The 22943-nt window shown below is 40.3% G+C and overlaps 2 protein-coding genes across 9 annotated transcripts in view; one reads left to right on the top strand and one right to left on the bottom strand.

Annotated features, from left to right (window-relative positions):
* The window catches only part of LOC110262145 (uncharacterized), a 601789-nt gene that overhangs the window by 488056 nt on the left and 90790 nt on the right, over window positions 1-22943 (bottom strand). For 3 of the 5 annotated variants that reach the window (XR_014812838.1, XR_014812844.1, XR_014812836.1), the window contains one exon: window positions 4402-4497. The gene's annotated coding sequence lies outside the window, so the exon portion shown is untranslated. Of the gene's footprint in view, window positions 1-4401; window positions 4498-6989; window positions 7427-22943 lie in introns of those variants that run through there. The other 2 variants (XR_014812835.1, XR_014812837.1) reach the window with 1 other exon arrangement.
* EDNRA (endothelin receptor type A) overlaps window positions 1-22943 on the top strand; it is a 68001-nt gene that overhangs the window by 24859 nt on the left and 20199 nt on the right. For all 4 annotated transcript variants that reach the window (XR_014811951.1, XM_021100476.2, XM_021100475.2 and 1 more), the window contains 1 exon segment: window positions 14921-15048. Coding sequence is in view for 3 of the 4 variants with exons in the window: in XM_021100476.2 (XP_020956135.1) it covers window positions 14921-15048 (128 nt within the window). In the remaining variant the exon portion in view is untranslated.

The following is a 22943-nucleotide window of genomic DNA, read 5'->3' as shown; positions in this document are numbered from 1 at the left end:
CAATTACTTTTTAGGTTCTGGAGCCCTCAATGCATCCCCATATTCTGTTTAGACTACTACTCTTCTTGGCTAGAGACATTCATAATCCATAACTAGTGATTAAGGTGGTAAATTTTATGTTATATACATTTTACCACAATTATATTTTTTCTGTATTTTCATTTTATGATTTAAAAAACATTATACAAAGGCTGATCATTTTAAAATGTGACTGACACTGAAATGCTGTGATGTTCCCCAGACCGAGGGAAAGCTGGGCTCTGGGGACCCCAGTGCTTTGCCTCTCTGTCTGTCTGCCCTGTCCTGGGATGATAGACAAACAGATGACTACATGGCAGGAGAATCCATGATTGGAAGCCTCCTGGCTGAGCCCTTCTTGGCCTGGCCCCACATCCATCACATCTGCAGCCTGGGCTGCCTGCCTCCATCTGCTACTCTTTCGCAGCTGGCCTCAGTAGTACCATGAACCAGCGGGGAGCCTGGGGAGCCTAGAGCTTTCAAGAAGTAAATCTTTAAGTTTTAAATTATGTATTTAAATGAAAAAGTATAAAATTTTATAGAGAAAAAGAGAAAATCTTTGGGATCTAGGACTAAGCAAAGAGTTCTTAGACTTGACATCAAGCACACAATCTATAGAAGAAAAAAACTTTAAACTTTAAAACTTTAACTCTGCAAAGGATCCTCTTAAGGGGATGAGAAAACAAGCTACAGACTGGGAGGAAATATCTGTAATCAACTTGTCCAACCCAAGGACTAGTGTTAGAATATATGAAAAAACTCTCAAAATTTAACAGCAAAAAACCCCAAGCAATCCAGACAGAAGATGGGTAAAAAGCCATGAACAGAAATTTTGCTGAAGAAGATATGAAGGTGACCCATAAACACATGAAAAGATGTTCAACATTATTAGCCATTAGGGAAATGTAAAATTGAGACCACAGTGAAATATGACTATACATCTATCAGAATGGGTAAAATTAAAAATAGTGACAACACTTAATATTGGCAAAGATGAGGAGAAACTGGATCATTTATACATTGCTGGTGAAAATGAGAAATTGTAGGACTTCCTGGTGGCTCAGTTGGTTAAGGATCGGCGTTGCCTCTGCTGTGGAACAGGTCGGGGCTGTGGCTCAGATTTAACCCCTGGCCTGGGAACATCCATGTGCCACAGACACAGCCAAAAAAAAAAAAAAAAAAAAAAAAAAAAAAAAAAAAAGAGAGACAGAAATTGTAGAAACACTCTAGAAAAGATTTTGGAAGTTTATTATGAAACTAAACAGGCAATTACCCTGAGACCCAGCAGTTGCTCTCTTGGGCATTTATTCCCAAAGAAATGAAAATTATGATGTACACACAAAAACCTGTTCATGCACATTCATGGTCACTTTATTTGTAATAGCCTGAACCTGGAAACAACCCAGATGTTCTTCAATGGGTGAATAAGTTAACCAAACCAAGGTACATCTATTCCAAAGAGCACTACTTAGTGGTAAACAGGAACAAGCTACTGGTACACACAACAGCTTGAGTGAATCTCAGGGAACCATGCTGAATGAGGAGAGAAAAAAGCCAATCTCAAAAGATTACATACTCTATGATTCCATTTAATTCCAGTCATATAACAACCTTGAACTGACAGCTGTTGAGCTGGAGGACAGGTTAATAGTTGACAGGGGCTAAGGATTTCAAGTGGGAGGGCAAGGTAGTGTGATTATAAGAGGTCATTACAAGGGACACTTGTGGCGATGGGCCTGGATATGTGAATATCTTGGCTGGTGGTCAATAACACAGACCTACACATGTGACAAAATTGTATAAATGCAAACAAATAACATTGGAGAAATCTGAATATTATAACTGGATCATATCAATATCAAAAAATGGTTATACTAGTTTACATTCCCACCAGCATTATATGAGGGTTCCAATCTCTTCACATTCTCACCAACACTTATTATTGTCAGACTTTTTCATTATAGCTACTCTAATGATGTCTACTTGTATCTCATTGCGGCTTTAATATACATTTCCCTGTGACAAATTATGTTGAACATTTTTCATTTTCATGTACTCAGCTATTTGTATTTCTCCTTTGGTGAAATGTCTATTTAAGTCTTTTAAAAACTATGTTATTTGTCTTTATATAGTCTCATTTTAGAAATTCTTTATATATTCTGGACAGAAGTCCTGCATCAGATACATGATTTGCAAATATTTTTTCCTACTCAGTGGCTTTCCATTTCCTAAATGGTGTCTTTTGAAGAGCAAATTTTTAAAATTTTTCATTAAATTCAAGTTATGAAATTTTTCTTTCATAGATCATTTTTCTAGTGTCATATCTATGAAATCTTTGCTGAAGTCAGGATCAAAGGAGTTCCCTGGTGGCCTAGTGGTTAAGGATCTGGCATTGTCAATGCTGTGGCTCAGTTCACTGCTGTGGCTCAGGTTGGATCCCTGGCCCAGGAACTTCCACATATTATGGGCATGGACAAAAAAAAAATTTTTTAATAACAAAAAATTCTCTTATTTTTTCTAACAGTTTTGTTATTTCAGCCCTTATCTTTAGATCTATGATCACAGTTAATTTTTGTGTAGTATGTGAGCTAAACATCTAAGTTCATTTTTTTTGTATAGGCATACGCAGTTGTTCCAACACCATTTGTTAAAAATACTATCTTCTCCTCAATGAATTGCCTTGGAACTTTTATTAAAATAATTGATGACAAACATAAGGGTTTATTACTGGACTTTCTTTTTTATCCCAATGACCTATGTGTCTATTGTTATGCCAGTCCTAGCTTGATTTCTGTAGTTTATGTTAAGTTTTAAAACAGGTCTATAGTTCTACTTTGTTCTCTCTCTTTTTTTTTTTTAAAGAATTTTGGCTAAGTCCTTCACACTTCTATAAATTTTAAGATCAATACTAATTTCCTTGAATTTAGATAGGAATTTGTATTGAATTTTTGGATGAATTTGGAGAAAATTGCTGTCTTAACAATATTGATTCTTCTAATTCATGAACATTTATTTAGATCTTTGATTTCTCCAGTATTTGGTAGCTTTTAGCATATGTCTTATACTTCTTCAGCTAAATTTATGTATTTTATTTTTTGATGCTATTTTGAATGGAATTGTCTCATTGTCATTTCTGTATTTTTCATTTCTTGTATACAGAATTGCAACTGATGTTTGTATATTGCTTTTGTACCCTGTGACCTTGCTGAATTCCATCATTACTCTTGCAACACAATTCTTTTCACTGTTAGTATGTGATAGTGAAGTATGCAGTGACTGTTAGAACAGTTTGGTATCACTGTTTTGATTCAGGCTAAGACACCAACAGTTTTACACAGTGTTGCTTTGGCACCAACAGTGCAAATGTCCACCAGTGGGAAAAGCGGTCATCTAGTGTCATCTTGGTCTTGCAGACCCCATGAAAGGTTCTCAGGGATGCCCAGGGGGTGTCTAAGTACCTGTCCAAGTCTGAAGTGCTGTAATTTTTTAGATCTAAAATAAATATTATTTAACAAACTTGTCTTAAAAACATTTGCTGGAGTTCCTGTTGTCATGGCACAGCAGAAACGAATCTGACTAGGAAGCATGAGGTTGCAGGTTCGATCCCTGGCCTTGCTCAGTGGGTTAAGGATCCAGTGTTGCTGTGAGCTGTGGTGTAGGTGGCAGACACAGCTCGGATTGTGCATTGCTGTGGATCTGGTGTAGGCTGGCGGCTACAACTCCGATTTGACCCCTAGCCTGGGAACCTCCATATGCCATGGGTGCGGCCCTAAAAAGACAAAAGACAAAATATATATATATATATATATTTGCTTATGTGGCTGATTTTCATGGCAGTTAATATTCCTTAGACAATCATTGCATAGAGATGAAAAGGAAAGAGAACACTGGCCCTAATCTCAAGAAAATGGTACCAGTCTTTCTCAGTATTCAACTGTCTAGGAAAGGAAGTTCAGCATCGCTGTAGGCTAATTACATTAGACCCCAAATTTGTATGTTTTCTGTTCTAAGTAGCACTATGAATAAACAAAAGGCTTATAGTTGGAGATACAGCATATGTCAAGAAGTAAAACTAGGTTAAAATCTTTTTTTTTTTTTTTTGGCCAAGCCCAAGGCATGTGGCGTTTCTGGGCTAGAGATTGAACCCACACCAGAGCAGCACCCTGAGCTACAGCAGTTACGACACCAGATCCTTAACCCGCTTCACCTCAAGGGAACTCCAAAATCTAATTTTAACTTATACAATTTCATGTTATCTCATTTCCAAGTGACTGGAAATAAGACAAAATAGTATCAAACTTAATTTTCAAGTTTTTTTCATCCTTCATTTTACCATAGGATTTATGATAGACCCTTGACTGGAAACTTAAAATAGCCACTTACCTACTATTTTTTTCCTGCATTTTTACTTCCAGTCAGGATTTATAACGTGGTGCCTGTAGCTCACTGGGCAGATTTTCTGTATATTTTAGCTTCTCCCTGGAGAGGATAAAATACTGCTCATATATTCAAGGTAAATAGTCTCAAGACGTCATCTACAGAATTCCACAATTTCCTTAATTCCTTTTGGGTAGGAAAAGCAAGGCAAAAAGGACTAAAATACTCATTGTTGGGAAGAATAAAAGAGAAATTGGAAAGACTAAATTAATCATATAAAATGGAGGGTCTGAGGGTGGGCTGTAGGTTAGGGATGAATCGAGTTGATCTAGTTTCAGAGAAACCAGTGACAGACTGGACTGCTGACATTAAAAAAAAAAAAAAAAAACACGCAATTTGAGCTGTCTGAGAATTTACATATAGAAAATGTTGGGCCAGAACAAGATTATATGGTAGAGGAGAGAGCCAAGACCCAAAGATTTTCTACAAGGACTGGAGCTGCAAAGCAGAATTTCTAACTTCCCCTTCCGTATGCTCCATTTTTCCCTCTCTGACACTCTGGTGGGTGCATTATTAAGATGCATGCCATTCTTTTTTTTTTTTTTTTTTTTTTTTTTTTTTTGTCTTTTTGCCATTTCTTGGGCCACTCCTATGGCATATGGAGGTTCCCAGGCTAGGGGTCTAATCGGAGCTGTAGCCACCGGCCTACGCCAGAGCCACAGCAACGCAGGATCCGAGCCGCGTCTGCAACCTACACCACAGCTCACAGCAATGCCGGATCCTTAACCCACTGGGCAAGGCCAGGGACCGAACCCGCAAGCTCATGGTTCCTAGTCGGATTCGTTAACCACTGCACCACGACGGGAACTCCTGCATGCCATTCTTACGTGAAGTAACCCCACGTGACTGGTAACTCAGATACCTTAAGCATGTCTTCTTAATTCACTTTTTGCCTCAGCTATTGCATATGTGAAGTGTTATTTCCTAGTGAATTTCTGAGGTGATTCAAAAATCACCTCAACTTTGTCTACTACAACACATCAGCTTCAGCATCAATCATATTCTTTTTTTCCGCAAAAGGCACATATGTTATTTTCTCATGCCGCATACCTTATCTCAGTTGGGTCATCGTTTCTGTCTACACAGGATAGTTGTGACCACATGACCTACTTTACAATGAAGAACTAACGCAGTTCTTAAGTTTTACACATTACATCATTACATAAGCTGCCTGCTTTCTAGTATGCAGTTAGTTGGCTTTTGCTTTTTCCGGCTTATCACTACATTCCAGATAAGTTTTTGAGGGCTACGACCTAGATCTAAATGTGGAAACCTCTACCAGTTTATTTTATTTTGTTTTCTGTTTTGTTTTTGCCTGCATGTTTCTTTTAAGAGTACTAGCATATACTACCACAGAGACTACCAATTAAAATAAACAGTAACATTTTTTTCAATAGGTTTTGAGTCTTGTTGTATGTCTAGGTCAGAGCACTTATTTTCTGTAATTATTTTTTCTCCATTTAGAAATAGTCAAGGTTCATTCTTTTCAACATACATCTTCTCTCCATTATGAATTAAATCTTAAAGTACTCACATATACATTTAGTTCTAACCTGTACAAGTGTGATATTGAGTGCTTCTAGCTTTTCTTTCTTTCTTTTTGGCCAAGTCCATGGCAAGTGGAAGTTTCCGGGCCAGGGATCAAACCTGCGCCACAGCAGTGGCCTGAGCCACAGCAGTGAAGTGCTGGATCCTTAACCTGCTAGGTCACAAGGGAACTCCTAACTTTTTTCTTCTTCTTCCTTTTTTTTTTAAATGGCTCCACCCCACAGTATATGCAAGTTCCCAGGCCAGGGACTAAATCCAAGCCACAGCTGCAACCTATGCCACAGCTGTGGAAATACCGGATTCTTTAACCCACTGTGCCACCTAGGGATTGAATTTGCACCTCCACAGCAACCCAAGCTGCTATAGTCAGATTCTTAACCCACTTTGCTATAACTCCCTAACTTTCTTTTTTAAAGAAGTTTAATTCTTCTCCATCTAATGATCCTTTGGTTTTAGGCATACCAAAAACAAAAAACAAAAAACAAAACAAACACACACACACACACACACAAAACAGGCATCTTAAATCCCTTGATTCTAGATTAACATCCTTCTAGCAGCGTTATCAAAGAGAGACATTTCTTCACTCCCAGCTTTCAGATGACTGAGGCTCTTGGGGACCATAAGCCCTTATCTTGGGAAAACCTTCTTTCTGCTAATGAAATAACCTTCTTAGGTTTGGAACTTAGTCTTAAAAAATATTTTTTTCCTCTTTTTTTTTCCTCTCTTTTGCCTGGTTGTTATTAACATCTATGTATTTCCAATTTTAAAAAGTTAAGACCTCAGCCAAAACTGAAACACTGACTATTCAATAGCGAAATAGATGGGCTGCAGGTAGTGGTGGCAATGTCGTTTTCTCATCAAAGTGCAGCATTGCCAGGGCCATTCCTCCCAACTTGTCTCTCACAGGGACTAAGAGTTCCAATCTGTGATGGGCCAGGCCCTGTTTTAAGGGCTTTGCCTGGATTAATTCATTTCCTACTCACATCAACCATATGATGAAAGCTGTCTTTATCTCCAGTGTTCTCTGAGGCACAGTTCACAGTCAAGTCGGGTGCAAGGCAGAGGGTTCCAGAGCCTCTCCCCACAGCTGTGCCTCACACCTTCTCCCACTCAGTCCCACAGACTGTTGTTTGAAGGTTCTTTAGGAACCATCCCATCTGTCCATCATCTGAGTCGTCATTTCCTTGAGGGTGGGGTCCTTTGTGCCCATGAGGGCTGCCACCACCCTGCACCTGGTGAGCTGCTGGATGATCTCCCTGGAAAAACCAGTCAAAAGGTTGAGACTGATACCACAGGCCACGCAGATGGCTTGCATTTCCAGATACTTCTGCGAAGCACATTCCATAGATTGTCTCTTCCATGGCCTGTGTTAACCCTCTGAGGTACCTGCGTCACCGTCTCCATTTTCTAAAGGAGGAAACTGAGAAGCAGCGAGGTTAACCAGCATGCCAAAGTCACATGGTCTTGGGAGTTCCCGTTGTGGCTCAGCAGTGACAAACCCAACTAGTATCCATGAGGATGTGGGTTCAATCCCTGGCCTCGTTCGGTGGGTTAAGGGATCCAGCGTTGTTGTGAGCTGTGGTGTAGGCCGGCACCTGCAGCTCCAATCTGACCCCTAGGCTGGGAACTTCCATATGCCATCGGTGTGGCCCTAAAAATCAAAACAAAGTCACATGGTCTAGAACCTAGCAGAGCTGGGATTTGGTCCAACCCAAGGAGTCAAGCTTCAGGACCCACGCCCCTTATGACACCAAGCCACTTGCTGTCATTAAAAGGAGTGCTTCTCCAACCCTCCAGGTCACAGAGGGCACTCAGAGTCAGAATTGAGAACATCTGTGGAGTTCCTGCTCTGCTCTGCATGTGTCATGCTCTGCAAATGCCTGGGCTGGTCGGGAGGCAGAAGGAGCCTGTCAAAGGCCAAAGTGTATGGATAGGGTAGAAGCCACAAGTTTTATTTATTTGATTGATTTCTATGAAAACTCTCCCTCAATCCTGAAGCAATTAAAGCATCAGGAAAGGGCAGAATTCATCCACAGTCATGCAAAGTGATTGATTTATTTATTTTATAGTAGCCAATTGGGTATTTGCAACAGCCAGAAAACATGTTCTCATAGAAGGCCGGTTCTGGGCATCACAGGCTTTATGTCCATCCCAGTCTGTACTGTTGGAATATGTAGAACTCCTTACTGCTGACCCCACGATGTACCAACTTCTATATCCCAGCCCCGCCCTCAGAAAGAGAGAAAACTATGGAAACCCACTTTTTGAAGACTGATACATGGTCTGTATCCTGTCTGAATTCAAGTGACCCTACAATCAACCTTGTTGAAGGAAAGAGAACATTTCATTTATTTTGAGGTTTGCAGCTATTACAGACTGTACTCATAAAATCCTTCATTCCTTCCTAGGATGGGTAGGATGGGACCAAGGGGTGGAGAAGAAGCTCTCAACCTCACTGGATGGGCTGGAAGGAAAATGAGCACAAAGAAAAATGCACCACTGGTTTTATTTATCCTGTTATTAAGATGCCAGGACAAGCACAAAGATAATGTCCAAGTAATGGCATTAACATCTGGAATGGATAAAAAAAAAAAGGTGGCAACTTCATTTGTATTATTCTTTTCTTCATTGTCATGAATAGCTGGTACATTTCAGTTGAGGATTACAAATTACAGCCGTTCAAAATAACCAATGCCTGTGCAGTGTACATTCAGTTTAGGAATTCTTTCGTAAGCATTGTCCCATTTGAGCCTCACAGATGGTCATCATACTACTGTGGTGGTTATGAGAACCATGCCACTTAACAAATATAGGAATGAGATGTACAGTGGGTAAGTGGCTTACCCAAGGTCACAGGTAAATCTTGTACTTGATCTTATGAGCTGACAATCTAAGTTGAATATGGAGAAAGAACAGCCTTACGTCACAGTGCCAAGCTGGTGAGGCCTGGAACATTAGGCCACCTGCTGTTGAGTTGTGCCTTTCTATACTGATGCCTTCAAGGACCATTGGAATGAGAAGGATGCCAGTGCCATGGCCCCAAACCATTATGATTTTTGATTTCTTATGTCTATATTATAAACTGTTTTCTGCTCCTCTCACACTATCTTGCTGTCACTCTTTTTTCTGGTCATAGCGTCTCTAGAGCAGAGGTTCTCAAAGTGTGGCTGGTGGATCAGTAGCATCAGCATCATCTATGAACTCATTAGAAATGCAGAAGCTCAGGCCCCACCTCGGAGCCACTGAAACAGACACTCAGGGCGGGGGCGGGGGGAGCAGCAATGTGGTTTACTAAGCTGTGCTGATGATCCTGATGCTGCTGAAGCAGTGATTCTCAACCTTGGCTGTGCATTGGAGTCATCTGGGAGCTTTAAAAACTACTCGGCTTGTGTCCCAGCCCCAGAGATTCTGATTTAATTGGGCCAGGACAGGGTTTCCAACCTCAGGGCTCTTGTCATTTGGGGCTAGATAACTGCTCATGGGAGGGCCTGACCTGTGCATTGCAAGATGTTTAGCAGCATCTCTGGCCTCTACCCACTAGATAGTAGCCTCCCAACAAGTTAACCAAAAATGTCTCCAGATGTTGCCAGATGTCCCCTGGGGGATGGAATCACCTCGACGAAGAGCACTCGGCTAAGGGCTGGTACAAAGCTCCCGCAATCTTTCTAGTGTACAGTTGAGGCTGAGCACCATTACTCGGGAGCAGTTGTTTATTGTTTTGTTTGTTTGTTTTCGTCTTTTTGCATTTTTTTCTAGGGCCGCTCCTGCGGCATATGGAGGTTCCCAGGCTAAGGGTCCAATCGGAGCCGTAGCTGCCGGCCTATGCCAGAGCCACAGCAGTGCCAGATCCAAGCCGTGTCTGCGACCTACACCACAGCTCATGGCAACGCCAGATCCTTAACCCATTGAGCAAGGCCAGGGATCGAACCCGCAACCTCATGGTTCCTAGTCGTATTCGTTAACCACTGCACCACAACGGGAACTCCCGGGAGCAGTTCTATTAATGAGCAGCTCTGAATGTGCAATGGACAAATAACAGAACAATTTTTTAAAAGATCAATACAATCAGGTACAAAGTGAAAACAAACCAACCCGAGCGGAAGACTCAGGCTGTTTGCCTATAGGTAAAGGATGTGAGCTTTAGGGTATCAATTTCGCAGCAACAATTTGGCACCTTCCATTTTTGTTTACTCTCTGGTTGTCAGGTATAGTCCCCAAAACTGACCTAAAGAGGTATGTTGTACAAATCTAAAAGGTCACAACCATGTAAAAATTGCTTTGTACTAAATACAGTAGTGGCCAGACCTTCTGCTTTGGGACCCAGTCATTCTAAAAACAGGGTGCTTGGAGTTCCCCCTGTGATGCAGTGGGTTAAGAGTCCAACTGCAGCGGCTCAGGTTGCTGTGGAAGCACAGATTTGATCCCTGGCCCAGGAACATCCATATGCTGCAAGTGTGGCCATAAAAAAAATTTAGAAAATAAAAAAGGGTGCTCATCAGTGTAGCGTGTGGTCCAAGTCCATAGGTAACAGGTATGTCAAAACATAACCTGTCTTAAGGATCCAGCATTGCTGCGAGCTGTGGTGTAGGTTGCAGACTCAGCTTGGATCCCACTTTGCTGTGGCTCTGGTGTAGGCTGGAGGCTACAGCTCATACTGGACCCCTAGTCTGGGAACTCCATATGCCACAGGTGCGGCCCTAAAAAGGCAAAAATAAAGTAAAATAAAATAACCTGTTTTGACAGGTTAAAAAATGCAGCCTGTCAATGTTCTGATGTTGATTTTGACACCATCCAAATCAGCCACACACATACAGAATTTCTATGTTAATTTGTGCCATTTAGTAGTACTTTGAAAAATACTAGAACCACAGCAAGGGTCCTAGAGAAAAACCCACACTTGACAGATTGCCCTCTGCTGCCTCGGTTGCCTGGTCTGTTCCTCTGTGATCTATTTGACAACTAGACTGGACCACAGGATGGGCATCGTCTCCAGGTGCCTGCTCTGTGGCTCTTCTCTAGCTGGACTGTCTCATCACAGCTCCAAGGTGAAGACTCTCCAAGCAGAGAGTTTGGCAGTCCTTCTGCACCATGGACTTTTCAACAGAACTGTATTCTCCTACCTCCTCCTCATCCTGCATTGTTTGTTTCAATCTAAAGAGTGGAAGATCTCTGGTGGGTCAGCGAGTTAGGGATCTGGTGTTGTCTGTGGCCGTGGTTACAGCTGTGGCGTGGCTTTGGCCTGGGAACTTCCGCATTATGAGAGCTCAGACAAAAAAAATAAATAAAGAGTGGAAATGCTATTTTCAGATACTGTTAAACAACTTTTAAATAGAAAGTAAATTAAAGATAAATGTGTTTTCTGGGGGAAAAAAAGAGGCACTAATTTCAAAATGTGAAAATATTTCCTTGAATTAATGAGTTGAAATCATTAACTCATTTGACACCTATTAGGTACAAGCTACTGTGTGATGCCTTTGGAAGTTATAAATATGAGAGTTCCATAACACCACAGACTTTTTCATGGCAAAAATAGGCTATGGCTGTGCCAAGGTGCCGGATTAACCCTTGAACTAATCCGACTTGTTAGTTGGTCAGACTAGTTTGGTTTTTCTTTCACTAAATTGATAATAGCTTGTTAACATTAAAGAAATCAGCTCGTTCTTTTGCCATGGTCTGTTTATGCTAAACAGTTCTTTATCTTTTCCTAGCCTAGTCTAAATTGTTTTCCTCAGTGTGCTTTTAAAAATCAAAACCTTTTAATTAGGCAATAGAACCGTTCCCCAGAAATCTGCTCTAGGAAAACAGGTCGTAAAACACTGTTAAAAGGTATTATTTCCATATGTTCTCACTTGTTATTTTTAAAAAGCAGCAGATGCTCTTATGTACCTAAGGAGTTTTCTGGAAAAAAAAAACAAACCACAATTTAAAATTAACAGGGGTTGCCTTTGGGCAGGAACTTAAGGAGACTTGAAGGGAAGGGAGACTTACTTTTCATTACATAAATTTTTATACAACTTAACTTTTACCATTTTAAATATTGTATTTTTCCATTGTAAACACTAGCAAGTAGCAGAGTGGACGCATCTCCATTAGTCTTTCATAAGCTCCAAAGTGCCTCTTCTAAATAAGAGAAAAGAAAGGGAGCTGCATTCTAGGCCTCTGATGCTTTCCTTTTGTATGTGTTTTCTTACCAAGACCATGGGCTTTGAATGTTAGATTACCCCAACACTGGTTCTACTTGAGATTGGGTGGTTAAGGCCTCTTTGAGGAAGCTGGCTTTAACCAGAAGAGGAAGAGGTGGCCTGCAGGCAGGGACCCCATTTCCTGCTGGCAGCATTAGAGCAGTTACCATCCACAGGTCCCTTAGGATGAAGTGTGATACATCAGGGACATCTACACGGTGACTGGACCTAACCATTTCTTCCAGCGATTTCTTTTATTCTCCTTTGTCTATAATTCCCAAGAAGAATCAATGCTGGCCAAGACGAAGAGCCACCAAACACCTGTTTGTGTCAAAGAAAATCAACTCTGTGATCTATTTGGTGCTCACTAATTCCATATCTTTCTTTTGAGTGCTTCCTTCACAACGAACCCTAATGAAAAGCTTAAGCAAGCATGAAAAAAGAATTATAAGTGAGATAGGAAGGGCCTGAAACAACACATGCTCAGCTGTGGGTTTTTCCAGATCATCTTTTGTAGCATTTGTTACTTAGACCTTCACAGGATTCCAGAGTCTCCCTTGTTAAGCCAGAAATAATATCCTTTTCTTTTCTTTCATTGTTGGATGTGTGAATTGGGAAATCCATCCACGTGGATTTCAGGAGCCTCTCTCTCTGGGGGTGAACCAACCATAACAGTTCAACTGTTGCAAATCATATCCTGTAACAATCCCCACGCAGTTTAATTATCGCTCTCTAGTCTTTAATGGAGAATTACAGTTCTGAAAATACTAAATTCATTCCATAAAAAGTAATTTTCAGGTTTTCTTTTTAGGATGAGATTCATCCCAGTGTTTTATGTTTTTACTTGCATCAGGCATTAATAACTAGCAAGCAACAATGGTATAATTATTTTTTAGCTTCATGAAAACTGTCAAGAGTTTAGAGCAGTATTTCTGTGAAGAGCCCACTGGTTGTCCTGGGACAAAAGCTTATATGGAAATTCCGAGAGGACACTGACCAAGACTGGTTAGAGTGAGAAGAAAAAGACCCCAGAGGCAGGACCAGACTGAAGGAAAAGGCTTTTTAGAAAACTATTCAGAAGAAAAGGAAATGTTTTCAAACATATTTTAAACCAAAGGAGAAACCATCTGAAATTAAGTCATATAACATCTTAGCCATTAAAATAGTATTACAGAAAGCCCGAGCCCTGTGTTACTAAATTCTCAAATGCCTAAGTTCTGATTTTGTGTTTCTGTGGTACTGGTTCCCCCCGACCCACTTTCCAAGGACTCATGTTGATGACCACAGTGACCATGAAATTAAACCTCACATAATCTTTTAGAAATGGTAGAACAAAATTGGAAGTTCGGCTTAGAGTTACTATGGCAATAAGAACTTTACAAAAAAAGAAGACAAGAAGTTTGTCAAGTTAACACGATACTATTTCATGTGGAGTGGAATGAATTTAAATTCTGAGTAGCAAAAAATAGAGGAGTTCCCAGGTGGCTCAGCAGGTTAAGGATCCAGTGTTGTTACTGCTATTGCTCAGGTAGCTGCTATAGTGAGAGTTCAATCCCTGGCCCTGGAACTTCATGCCACAGGCGTGGCCAAAAACAATGATTAAAAAGGAGATCAATACCATTTCTACTCTTGAAAAGGCATCATATATTCAGCAGGGACTTCCTTCTCTTAAGGAGCTGAGCTCTTATTTAAGCCCATGCTTCTAGTACAATACCTAATTCAATAAATACCAGCAACTCATAGAAGATTTACGTTTTGGCTACTTACCCAGCCACTAGAGGGCAGTCACCCTCTCCTTAGAACAAAAATCTTAAACTGTCAACATGGAAGAATAGATTTTCCTACACATGCTACAAACAGATCACAATAACCATATTTTCCCGTATAAGAAAGGGAAACCTGAGCCTAAGAGGCCATTGGTATCATACAGCTGAAGCAGGACAGCCCATTAAGCACAGAGGAAAAGGTAAGTTCCGAGTACTTCAGCTAGCAGAGCCAGCACATCCTAAACCGCTTCATTCCCCCAGGAGTCTCCATTACATCTTATTCAGGGCATTGGCTGCTTGTCAGGAATACTCTCCCAATGCCACTAGTTGAAAATGATTCACTTTACTCCTGGTTTAGTGAGAAATGATCAGAGATGACTGCCTGCTTCTCCATTAAACTGTCATCCAAACCCCCAGCTTCGGCTACTCTTTGAAAAGTGGACGGCATGACTACTTCCTAAGATCAAAGGTTTACCTCTTCATATTTACCATTTTCCACATCTTTTAGGATTAAAAAATTGCTAAGGCTTTAAAATATGAAAAAAATAATGAAATGATAATGTTCTATCACTGCTATTCTAACTGAAAAGCATTATGAATGATAAAATTTAGAAGTTGGAAAACACAATTAGAAATATGCATCCACATGGAGTTCCCATTGTGGCTCAATGGTAACAAATCTGACTAGTATCCATGAGGATGTGGGTTCGATCCCTGGTCTCACTCAGTGGGTTAAGGATCCGGCATTGCCATGAGCTGTGGTGTAGGTCACAGACGCAGCTCAGATCCTGCGTTGCTGTGGCTGTGGTGTAGGCCAGCAGCGGCAGCTCCAATTTGACCCCTAGCCTGGGAGCTTCCATATGCCACATATGTGGCCCTAAAAAGCAAAAAAAGAAAAAAATAAATTTGTGTCCTCGTATCCCATGTGGTTCTTGCCATTGCTTACACACTGCTCCCTCTTTTCAGCTGCTGGCTGGGCGCTGGCCCTTTGAGAACCATGACTTTGGCGTATTTCTCTGCAAGTTGTTCCCCTTTTTGCAGAAGTCCTCAGTGGGGATCACCGTCCTCAATCTCTGCGCTCTCAGTGTTGACAGGTAACGTGGTTCTTTCCCTTGACTCTTTGGTTGGGTTTAGAAAAGCATTTTTCTCAGAAGGAAGAGAACTTAAGACACCTTGAGAGTTAATTCCCAGTATAGTTGTTCACTAGTTCCCAGGAATGAAAATATTAGCAATCTGGGAGTTCCCTGGTGGCTCAGCTGGCTAAGGATCCAGTGTTGTCACCACTGTGCTGCATGGTTCAAAGCCCGGCTCAGGAACTTCTGCATGCCATGGGCATGGCCAAAGAAATATATTACCAATCTTGCTGTACTATTGAGAACTGCTTTCCACAACTGCTGATTACTAGCTCTCTTTGATCCAGGTAATTTGTGCCTCAGGCTTTGCACCAACTATACAAGCACATCCATTTGACATACTTATGGCACTGAAGCAAAAATGAACATGTTAGATGGAATGAACTCTGGAAAAGGAAATTCTAGGACATCCAAATTCTATGTCCTTTTTTTCTTTTTTCTTTTGGCCTTGCCTATGGCATGCAGAAGTTCCTAGGCCAAGGATCAAACCCAAGCCATTCAGCAGTAACAATACCAAGTTCCTAACTGCTAGGCCACCAGGGAAACTCCAAATTCTGTATTTCAATGCTGGATTTCTCATTAGAAAGAAGAAGGTACTGTCAATTATATTTCTAGCGCTTGACTACTTGAACCAAGAGTGAGTACTCAGCATTATGTTCCCTATGCTTTTCTGAATAGCTGAAATACTTAATAATTTTTTAAAAGAAGACAACAACAAAAGCACACCACAGTCCAACACTGAAAAATCCATTAACCATCATGGATTTTTTTTTTTTTTTTGTCTTTTTGCCTTTTTCTAGGACCGCTCCCGTGGCACATGGAGGTTCCCAGGCTAGGGGTCTAATTGGAGCTGTAGCCGCCAGCCTACACCAGAGCCACAGCAACGGAGGATCCGAGCCGCGTCTGCAACCTACACCGCAGCTCACGGCAACGCCGGATCCTTAACCCACTGAGCAAGGCCAGGGATCGAACCCAAAACCTCATGGTTCCTAGTCGGATTCGTTAACCACTGCGCCACCAAGGGAACTCCACCATCATGGATTTTTTAAAGAAGAATTGTGTTTCCTGTATACATACTCTTCCTATATGATATATATATATATATATATATGTATTTTGGGATGGGGGCTTTTTAGGGCTGCACCCATGGCATGTGGAAGTTCCCAGGCTAGGGGTCGAATCAGAGCTACAGTTGCTGGCCTACACCACAGCCACAGCAACTCAGGACCTGAGCTGTGTCTGTGACCTATACCACAGCTCATGGCAATGCTGGATCCCAACCCACTGAGCGAAGCCAGGGATCGAACCTGCATCCTCATAGATACTAGTCTGATTCATTTCCACTGAATCCAGAACTAGTCTGATTCATTTCCACTGAATCAGGAACTCCCCTGTATGATATTTTAAATGTAATAAGGCTACGGTTTAAAAACAATGTGTTACATGCACAGAAATACACTAACAAATCAATGGGGAAAGCCAGAAACAGGTGTTAAGAGTGTATGAGAACTTACTATAGACTAAAATCACTTTGATTATAATAGGAAAAGGAAAAATTCATCAATAAATAGCACTACTTAACATCTGGGGGGGAACATGTTAAAATCACACTATATATCAATAATAATATTTATAATTATTAAAATTTATTGAGTATTAGTATGTACCAGGCAGGCTCTGTTTAAAAATATTTTCCAGGAATTTCCTGGTGGCTCCACAGGTTAAGGATCCAGCATTGTCACTGCTGTGGCTCAGGTCGCTGCTGTGGTGTGGGTTCAATCCCTGATGCAGGAACTTCTTCATGCCTTGGGTACAGCCAAAAAAAATTTTTTTTTCCAGAAATTATTTTAATTAATCCTTACAGCAACACCCAAGATAGTGCTAAAATTATCCCCATTTTACTATTGAGGAAGCTGAGGATGAATGAGGTTAATCAAGGCCACTCAGCTACTAAGTTTTGGAGCCAGTAATTAAATAGAAGTTGTCTGTGTTCTTAACCACTATGCCTAAGCATGCAAAAACTCACAGCATAAAGCAGTAGAAGAAAATAGACTAATATCTTTTTGACTCTAGAAAAGGAAGATTTTTTGAACTTAAAAAGAATGGTAGAAATTCTGAATAAAACCACAAATATATTTCAGAACATAAAGTTTTAAAACATTAAGATCAAACTTTTTTTTTTTGTCTTTTTAGGGCCACACCCACGGCATATGGAGGTTCCCAGTCTAGGGGTCTAATTGGAGCTGTAGCTGCCAGCCTTCACCAGAGACACAGCAACGCCAGATCCGAGCCATGTCTGTAACCTCCACCATAGCTCACAGCAACGCCGGATCCTCAACCCACTCAGCAAGGCCAGGGATCGAACCCGCAACCTCATGGCTCCTAGTTGGATTTGTTAACCACTGAGCCACAACGGGAACTCCAAGATCAAACATTTATAAAATTAAAAAAAAAAAACAAAGCAATAAGCTGGGGAAAATATTTGCAGCAAAACTACAACATGTTAATATTCTTGGTATTTAAAGAAGCCATACAAATAGTAATTAAAATCTTAAGACTTCCATATAAAAAAAGCATGAATATAAAAATCACCAAAGAAGAAATTAAAATGACTAATTAACATTACCAATGTTCATGTAATCAAAGAAATTCTCATTAAAAAGCATGTTTCTCAAAATCTGGTTGTAGTAGAGCTTTGAACAGCCCTTCTGGAAAGTAAGGTCCTGTAAACACTTTTACCTTCTGACTCAGTAATTACAATTATTAGGATCAATTCTAAGGAAGTTATGCGAAATTTGAACAAAGAATCTAAGTACAAGGTCATTTGCAGAAAAAGTTGAAAGCAACCTTGTATTAATTAGGGAAATGGATAAAGATGCTAAATATAATTTATATGTATAGGTTTACAGATATAAATTTTCTTGAAAGAAATTGATAAATAGTATTTGAAATTATGTCAAGGGACAAAGTGAGGGGTTATCCTGCTAGCACAAAAAAAAATCTTCCATTTTCTGTGACCCATTTTTCTTATTTACTTTACGCCATTTATACATTTTATTTTTTTCATTTGCCCTGCTCATTCCTATGACCTTTATTTTATATTAACACTAATCTCCTATGACTGGGCAGCTCTCAAACACAAGCACATATAGGCACATAGATGTGAACACACAGAGGCCTGTATGCCTGGAGAAATACATGAATATGCCCCATTCAAGTTCTTTCCATGCCAACTCTTGCCTTTACAAAACCACCATCAAATTTGGGAAAACATCATTTTATTAAAAAATTGAACTTTGTCCCAAGGTTTAGGGAAAAACTAGGATGACGGTGAGTTTTAAGAAAGAGCCACTCCATGGAGTTCCCGTCGTGGCGCAGTGGTTAACGAATCCGACTAGGAACCATGAGGTTTCGGGTTCGATCCCTGCCCTTGCTCAGTGGGTTAACGATCCAGCGTTGCCGTGAGCTGTGGTGTAGGTTGCCGACGCGGCTTGGATCCCGCGTTGCTGTGGCTCTGGCGTAGGCCGGTGGCTACAGCTCCGATTCAACCCCTAGCCTGGGAACCTCCATATGCTGCGGGAGCGGCCCAAGAAATAGCAACAACAGCAACAACAACAACAAAAGACAAAAGACAAAAAAAAAAAAAAAAAAAAAGAAAGAGCCACTCCGTGTTCAAAGAAAACTGTACCTCTGAGGAAACATCCAGCCAAACCCAGACAAGCATTGCATATGACCAACAAGAATGAGAAACAGAAGGAAGACAAGGGAAATGCTTGAAACCTTTTTTTGACATGAGGTATAACCCTCTGAGAAGAGAGCAGCAATGAAAAGAGAGGTCAAAGAGAGGAAAGAGATTTAGGCCAATTATTTTTTTGTTACAATATATATTTTTTTGCAATATATTTTCTTGTTACGAACTTTAGAATATATGCTCTAAATAGTGTTACCTGGCCTGGTATTGTGGTCCCTGTTGTAATTCATATGAATCCATGTAATAATTTTTTTTCGTGATTAAAAAATGCTTTAGAGCACTCATTCTTCAGTGATAGACTACATCATGAATTATCCTCATTCTAAGAAGCATGATTCATAATTGAATTTCAACAGAGAGACCTGGTGAGAAAGGTATGAAGTACAGACATGAAGACGGAGGTCTGACTGAAGTTCTTTAGGTGTTTCCTTGGCTGTGAACCAGAGAGAATGAAATGCATGACAGAGGTATTCAGGCAGGGGGATTCCCAGGTCACCTGAATCATCAAAACCCTCCATTCCTTCGCTAAGTTTACCTTGTTCTGCCCCCTCTTTTGTCCTTGGGGAAAGCACAGAGGATGGTCTGCTGAGCTTTAGTCTCCCCACTATAAACCCTATGTGTGTGGGGTGGGGAGGGGCGGGGAGGGGGTGATGGGATGGGGAAGTGGAGGAATTTGGTCACAGATTCCTGTGTCTGGTGGAGGTTCACGTTGCCCACACCACGTCCTCCCCTATCTCATGTCTGAAGAAAAATTAACCTAGTGTTCTATCCCAAGGTATCAGTTACATATCAGATGAAATGTTCTTGGGGAGTTCCCTGATGGCCTAATGGCTAAAGGATTTGGTGTTGTCACTGCTGTGGCTCGGGTTACTGCCTTGGTGAGGGTTTGATCCCTGGTCTGGGAACTTCTGTATGCTGTATGCATAGCCCCACACACGCGCACGTGCACAGTTCTTGGTTTAAAGAAAGGAAAATGAGATGTCAAGCATCTATTTCATTGACTTAGTCTTTTCAGATTCCACTTCCACAAAAATCTGCCTTAATCCAGATGCTTTTTCTTTGGTCATCAACTCATTGTCCTTTGTTCTTTGGGTCCTTTGTCATTTTTACATTTCATTTGATATTAATGCTCAACTTGGGGACCTCTTTGGAGGGACATACAGGGATATTTTGACATTTCTTTTGTGTGTGTGTCTCTTTCATGATTTTTATTTTTTCCATTATAGCTGATTTACAGTGCTCTGTCAATTTCTACACTACAGCAAAGTGACCCAGTCATACATATATGTATATACTCTTTTTCTCACATTATCTTCCACCATGTTCCCTTAAAAGTGACTGGATATAGTTCCCTGTGCTATACAGCAGGATCTCATTGTTTATCCACTCAAAATGCAATAGTTTGCATCAATTAACCCCAGACTCCCAGTCCATCCCATTCCCTCCCCCTCCCCCTTGGCAACCACAAGTCTGTTCTCTAAGTCCATGAGTTTCTTTTCTGTGGAAAGGTTCATTTGTGCCGTATATTAGATTCCATATATAAGTGATAACATATGGTATGTGTCTTTTTCTTTCTGACTTACTTCACTCAGTAGGAGAGTCTCTTGTTCCATCCATGTTGCTACAAATGGCATTATTTTGTTCTTTTTAGGGCTGAGTAGTATTCCATTGTGTATATATACCACATCTTCCTAATCCATTCATCTGTCCATGGACATTAGGGTTGTTTCCATGTCTTGCCTATTGTGAAAAGTGCTGCAATGAACATACAGGTGCATGTGTCTTTTTCAAGGAAAGTTTTGTCTGAATATATGCCCAAGAGTGGTATTGCTGGGTCATTTGGTAGTTCTGCATTTAGTTTTCTGAGGTCATTTTGACATTGAGAAGCTTTCACCCTTGACAATGAATTGTTCACACATAATTTCTAAAGATTAAATACCACTTGCTTTGAGTCTTGATTTGATTGCATTATATTCTACTAAAAATAAGAAAATCCCTCCCTTTTTAAAAATAAAGCAAGGAATAAAGGAAGGAAATTGGAACTGGTTACAAAACAATTTTCACCTTGGGAATCTCTGCTTTCATTTTATGAGCTGAGACAAATTATGGCTCAGGAAAGGTTCCCATGATTTTTTTAAATTTGTAAAAATATGATAGTTATCTCTTATTTCAGAGTTATTTTTTGAGGGAAAATAATGAGAATACTCATCTGAATTCTGTACACTTTCTTCATTACTTCACTGACTGCTCAGTGAATACTAATACTGTAAGATCAAAGAAAAACTCTAGCTTCCTCACTCCAGGCTTTTAATCTAAATAAGGAAAACAAGACAGAGAAAGCACCTCACTTGTAACAGTTGCTCAACTATGGACTTAATGTTATTTAACCTTTTCACTTATTCCTCCTAAAATCTATTATTTATTTTTATTTCATTTCCTTAGTTACTTAAAAATAAAACAGGAATTTCAAAAAAGACGGGAATTTAGAAACAAATTTTGACCACTATCCAAGCTTTAATCAGTGATATAATTTTGTTTAATGCTAAAGCAGTATACTTCTAAAGTGAGTTGAGTTTTTCCCAACAAAACATGAATAACTAGCCATTGCCAATAATTCAAATAGGTATTCTTATGAGCTGTAAGTGACAAGCTTTACAAGTCACTTTGAACCTGTTTCTGAGAAAGAAAGAGGGGGCAGGGATTGAGAAGAGGAATTCAATGCTATTTGTAAGGTTATTGGTCATGTTTAAAGTGGAAAATGGGGGTCAGACCAATAAAAAGGTCTACAATCTCTAAATTGTAGTTAAAAGTTGCCTGGGGAAGAAGACTGTAAAAAGATAAAAATCTTTTTAACTACTCAGGATGATGTGTAAACCTGGAAAAGTTGCAAAGATCCATTCACAAGGCCACTTTGTTTGATTTGCCTCAATCTCAAAGCTATGCTAGCTCTTCATCCCTCATTTCAAGTGACTGCTCCGTGGTCATTGCAATATTCTCTAAGGTTTATCCTAATTCAAGAAGCATGGAAGTGATTTTCCGAAAAACGTCATTTTTTTTAATTTAGACTTGGGCGTGGTTTCTCCTCCTTCTCCTGGTGCACTGTTTTCCTTCACACTGGGTGTAAGGCAACTCAGGAGCTCATTTGGGGGTCTGTTCCCCATTGCACATGGTTATTCATTCTTTTTTCTTAATTCTCTTGTCAAAATCAGGTGACCCTTTAATCTACCTGCCTCATTTTCCTTTGATAACTACCTTTCCCAAAATGTAATGTTTTAAAACCACCGCCATTTCCTTACTATCTGACCGTGCTCTGGGGCAGGAATTTGGGTGGTTCTTCTGCTCCTTGTCACTTTGAATGGGGTCTTGTGATGCATTTCAGCTGGCCACTGAGCTTGTTTCATGGGTCCAAGACTCATGTGACTGGCCCCTTGGCAGGAACAGCTGGACATCTGAACTCGGCGAAGCCCATCCCCTTCTCTGGGGAGCCCACGGCTGCTCACTGCTCCAGCAGGCTCAAGGCTCCAGGGTGGAACCTGATGCTCCTTTCAGAGGCTGAGGTAAAACTGGCAAAGCATCCTTCCAGCTGTGCTCAACTGCTCAGAGCAACCACACGCCAGCCCAGTTGAAGGACTCAACTGAAGAAGTGTTCAAATACCATAGCTATCTTTTTTTCCTTTTTCTTTTTGTTTTTATCTAATTGAAGTATAGTTGACTTAACAATGTTGTGTTAGTTTCTAGTGTACAGCAATGTGATTCAAGTATACATATACAGATATATATTATTCTTCAGATTCTTTTCCATCATACGTTATTACAAGATACTGAATATAGTTCTGTGTGCTGTTCAGTAGGTCTTTGTTGTTTATTTATTTTATATTTAGTAGTGTCCATCTGCTAATCCTAAGGTCCTAATTTATTCCCCCCCACCTTTCCCCTTCGATAACCACAAGTTTGTTCTCTGTGTCTGTGAGTCTGTTTCTTTTTTGTCGATAAGTTCATCTGTGGAATATTTTGGATTCCACATATCAGTGGTATCATATGATATTTGTCTTTTTCTCTCTGATTTACTTATGAGAATTTCTAGGTCCATCCATGCTGTTGTAAA

The sequence above is a fragment of the Sus scrofa genome, chromosome 8, assembly GCF_054392235.1.
Source record: "Sus scrofa isolate SSC_HxYL_T2T_F1_AM1 chromosome 8, Sscrofa_HxYL_maternal_Yorkshire_Landrace_v2.0, whole genome shotgun sequence".
Lineage (NCBI taxonomy): Eukaryota > Metazoa > Chordata > Mammalia > Artiodactyla > Suidae > Sus > Sus scrofa.
The sequence above is the reverse complement of the archived record's forward strand: the minus strand, read 5'-3'. Positions and strand labels throughout refer to the sequence as shown.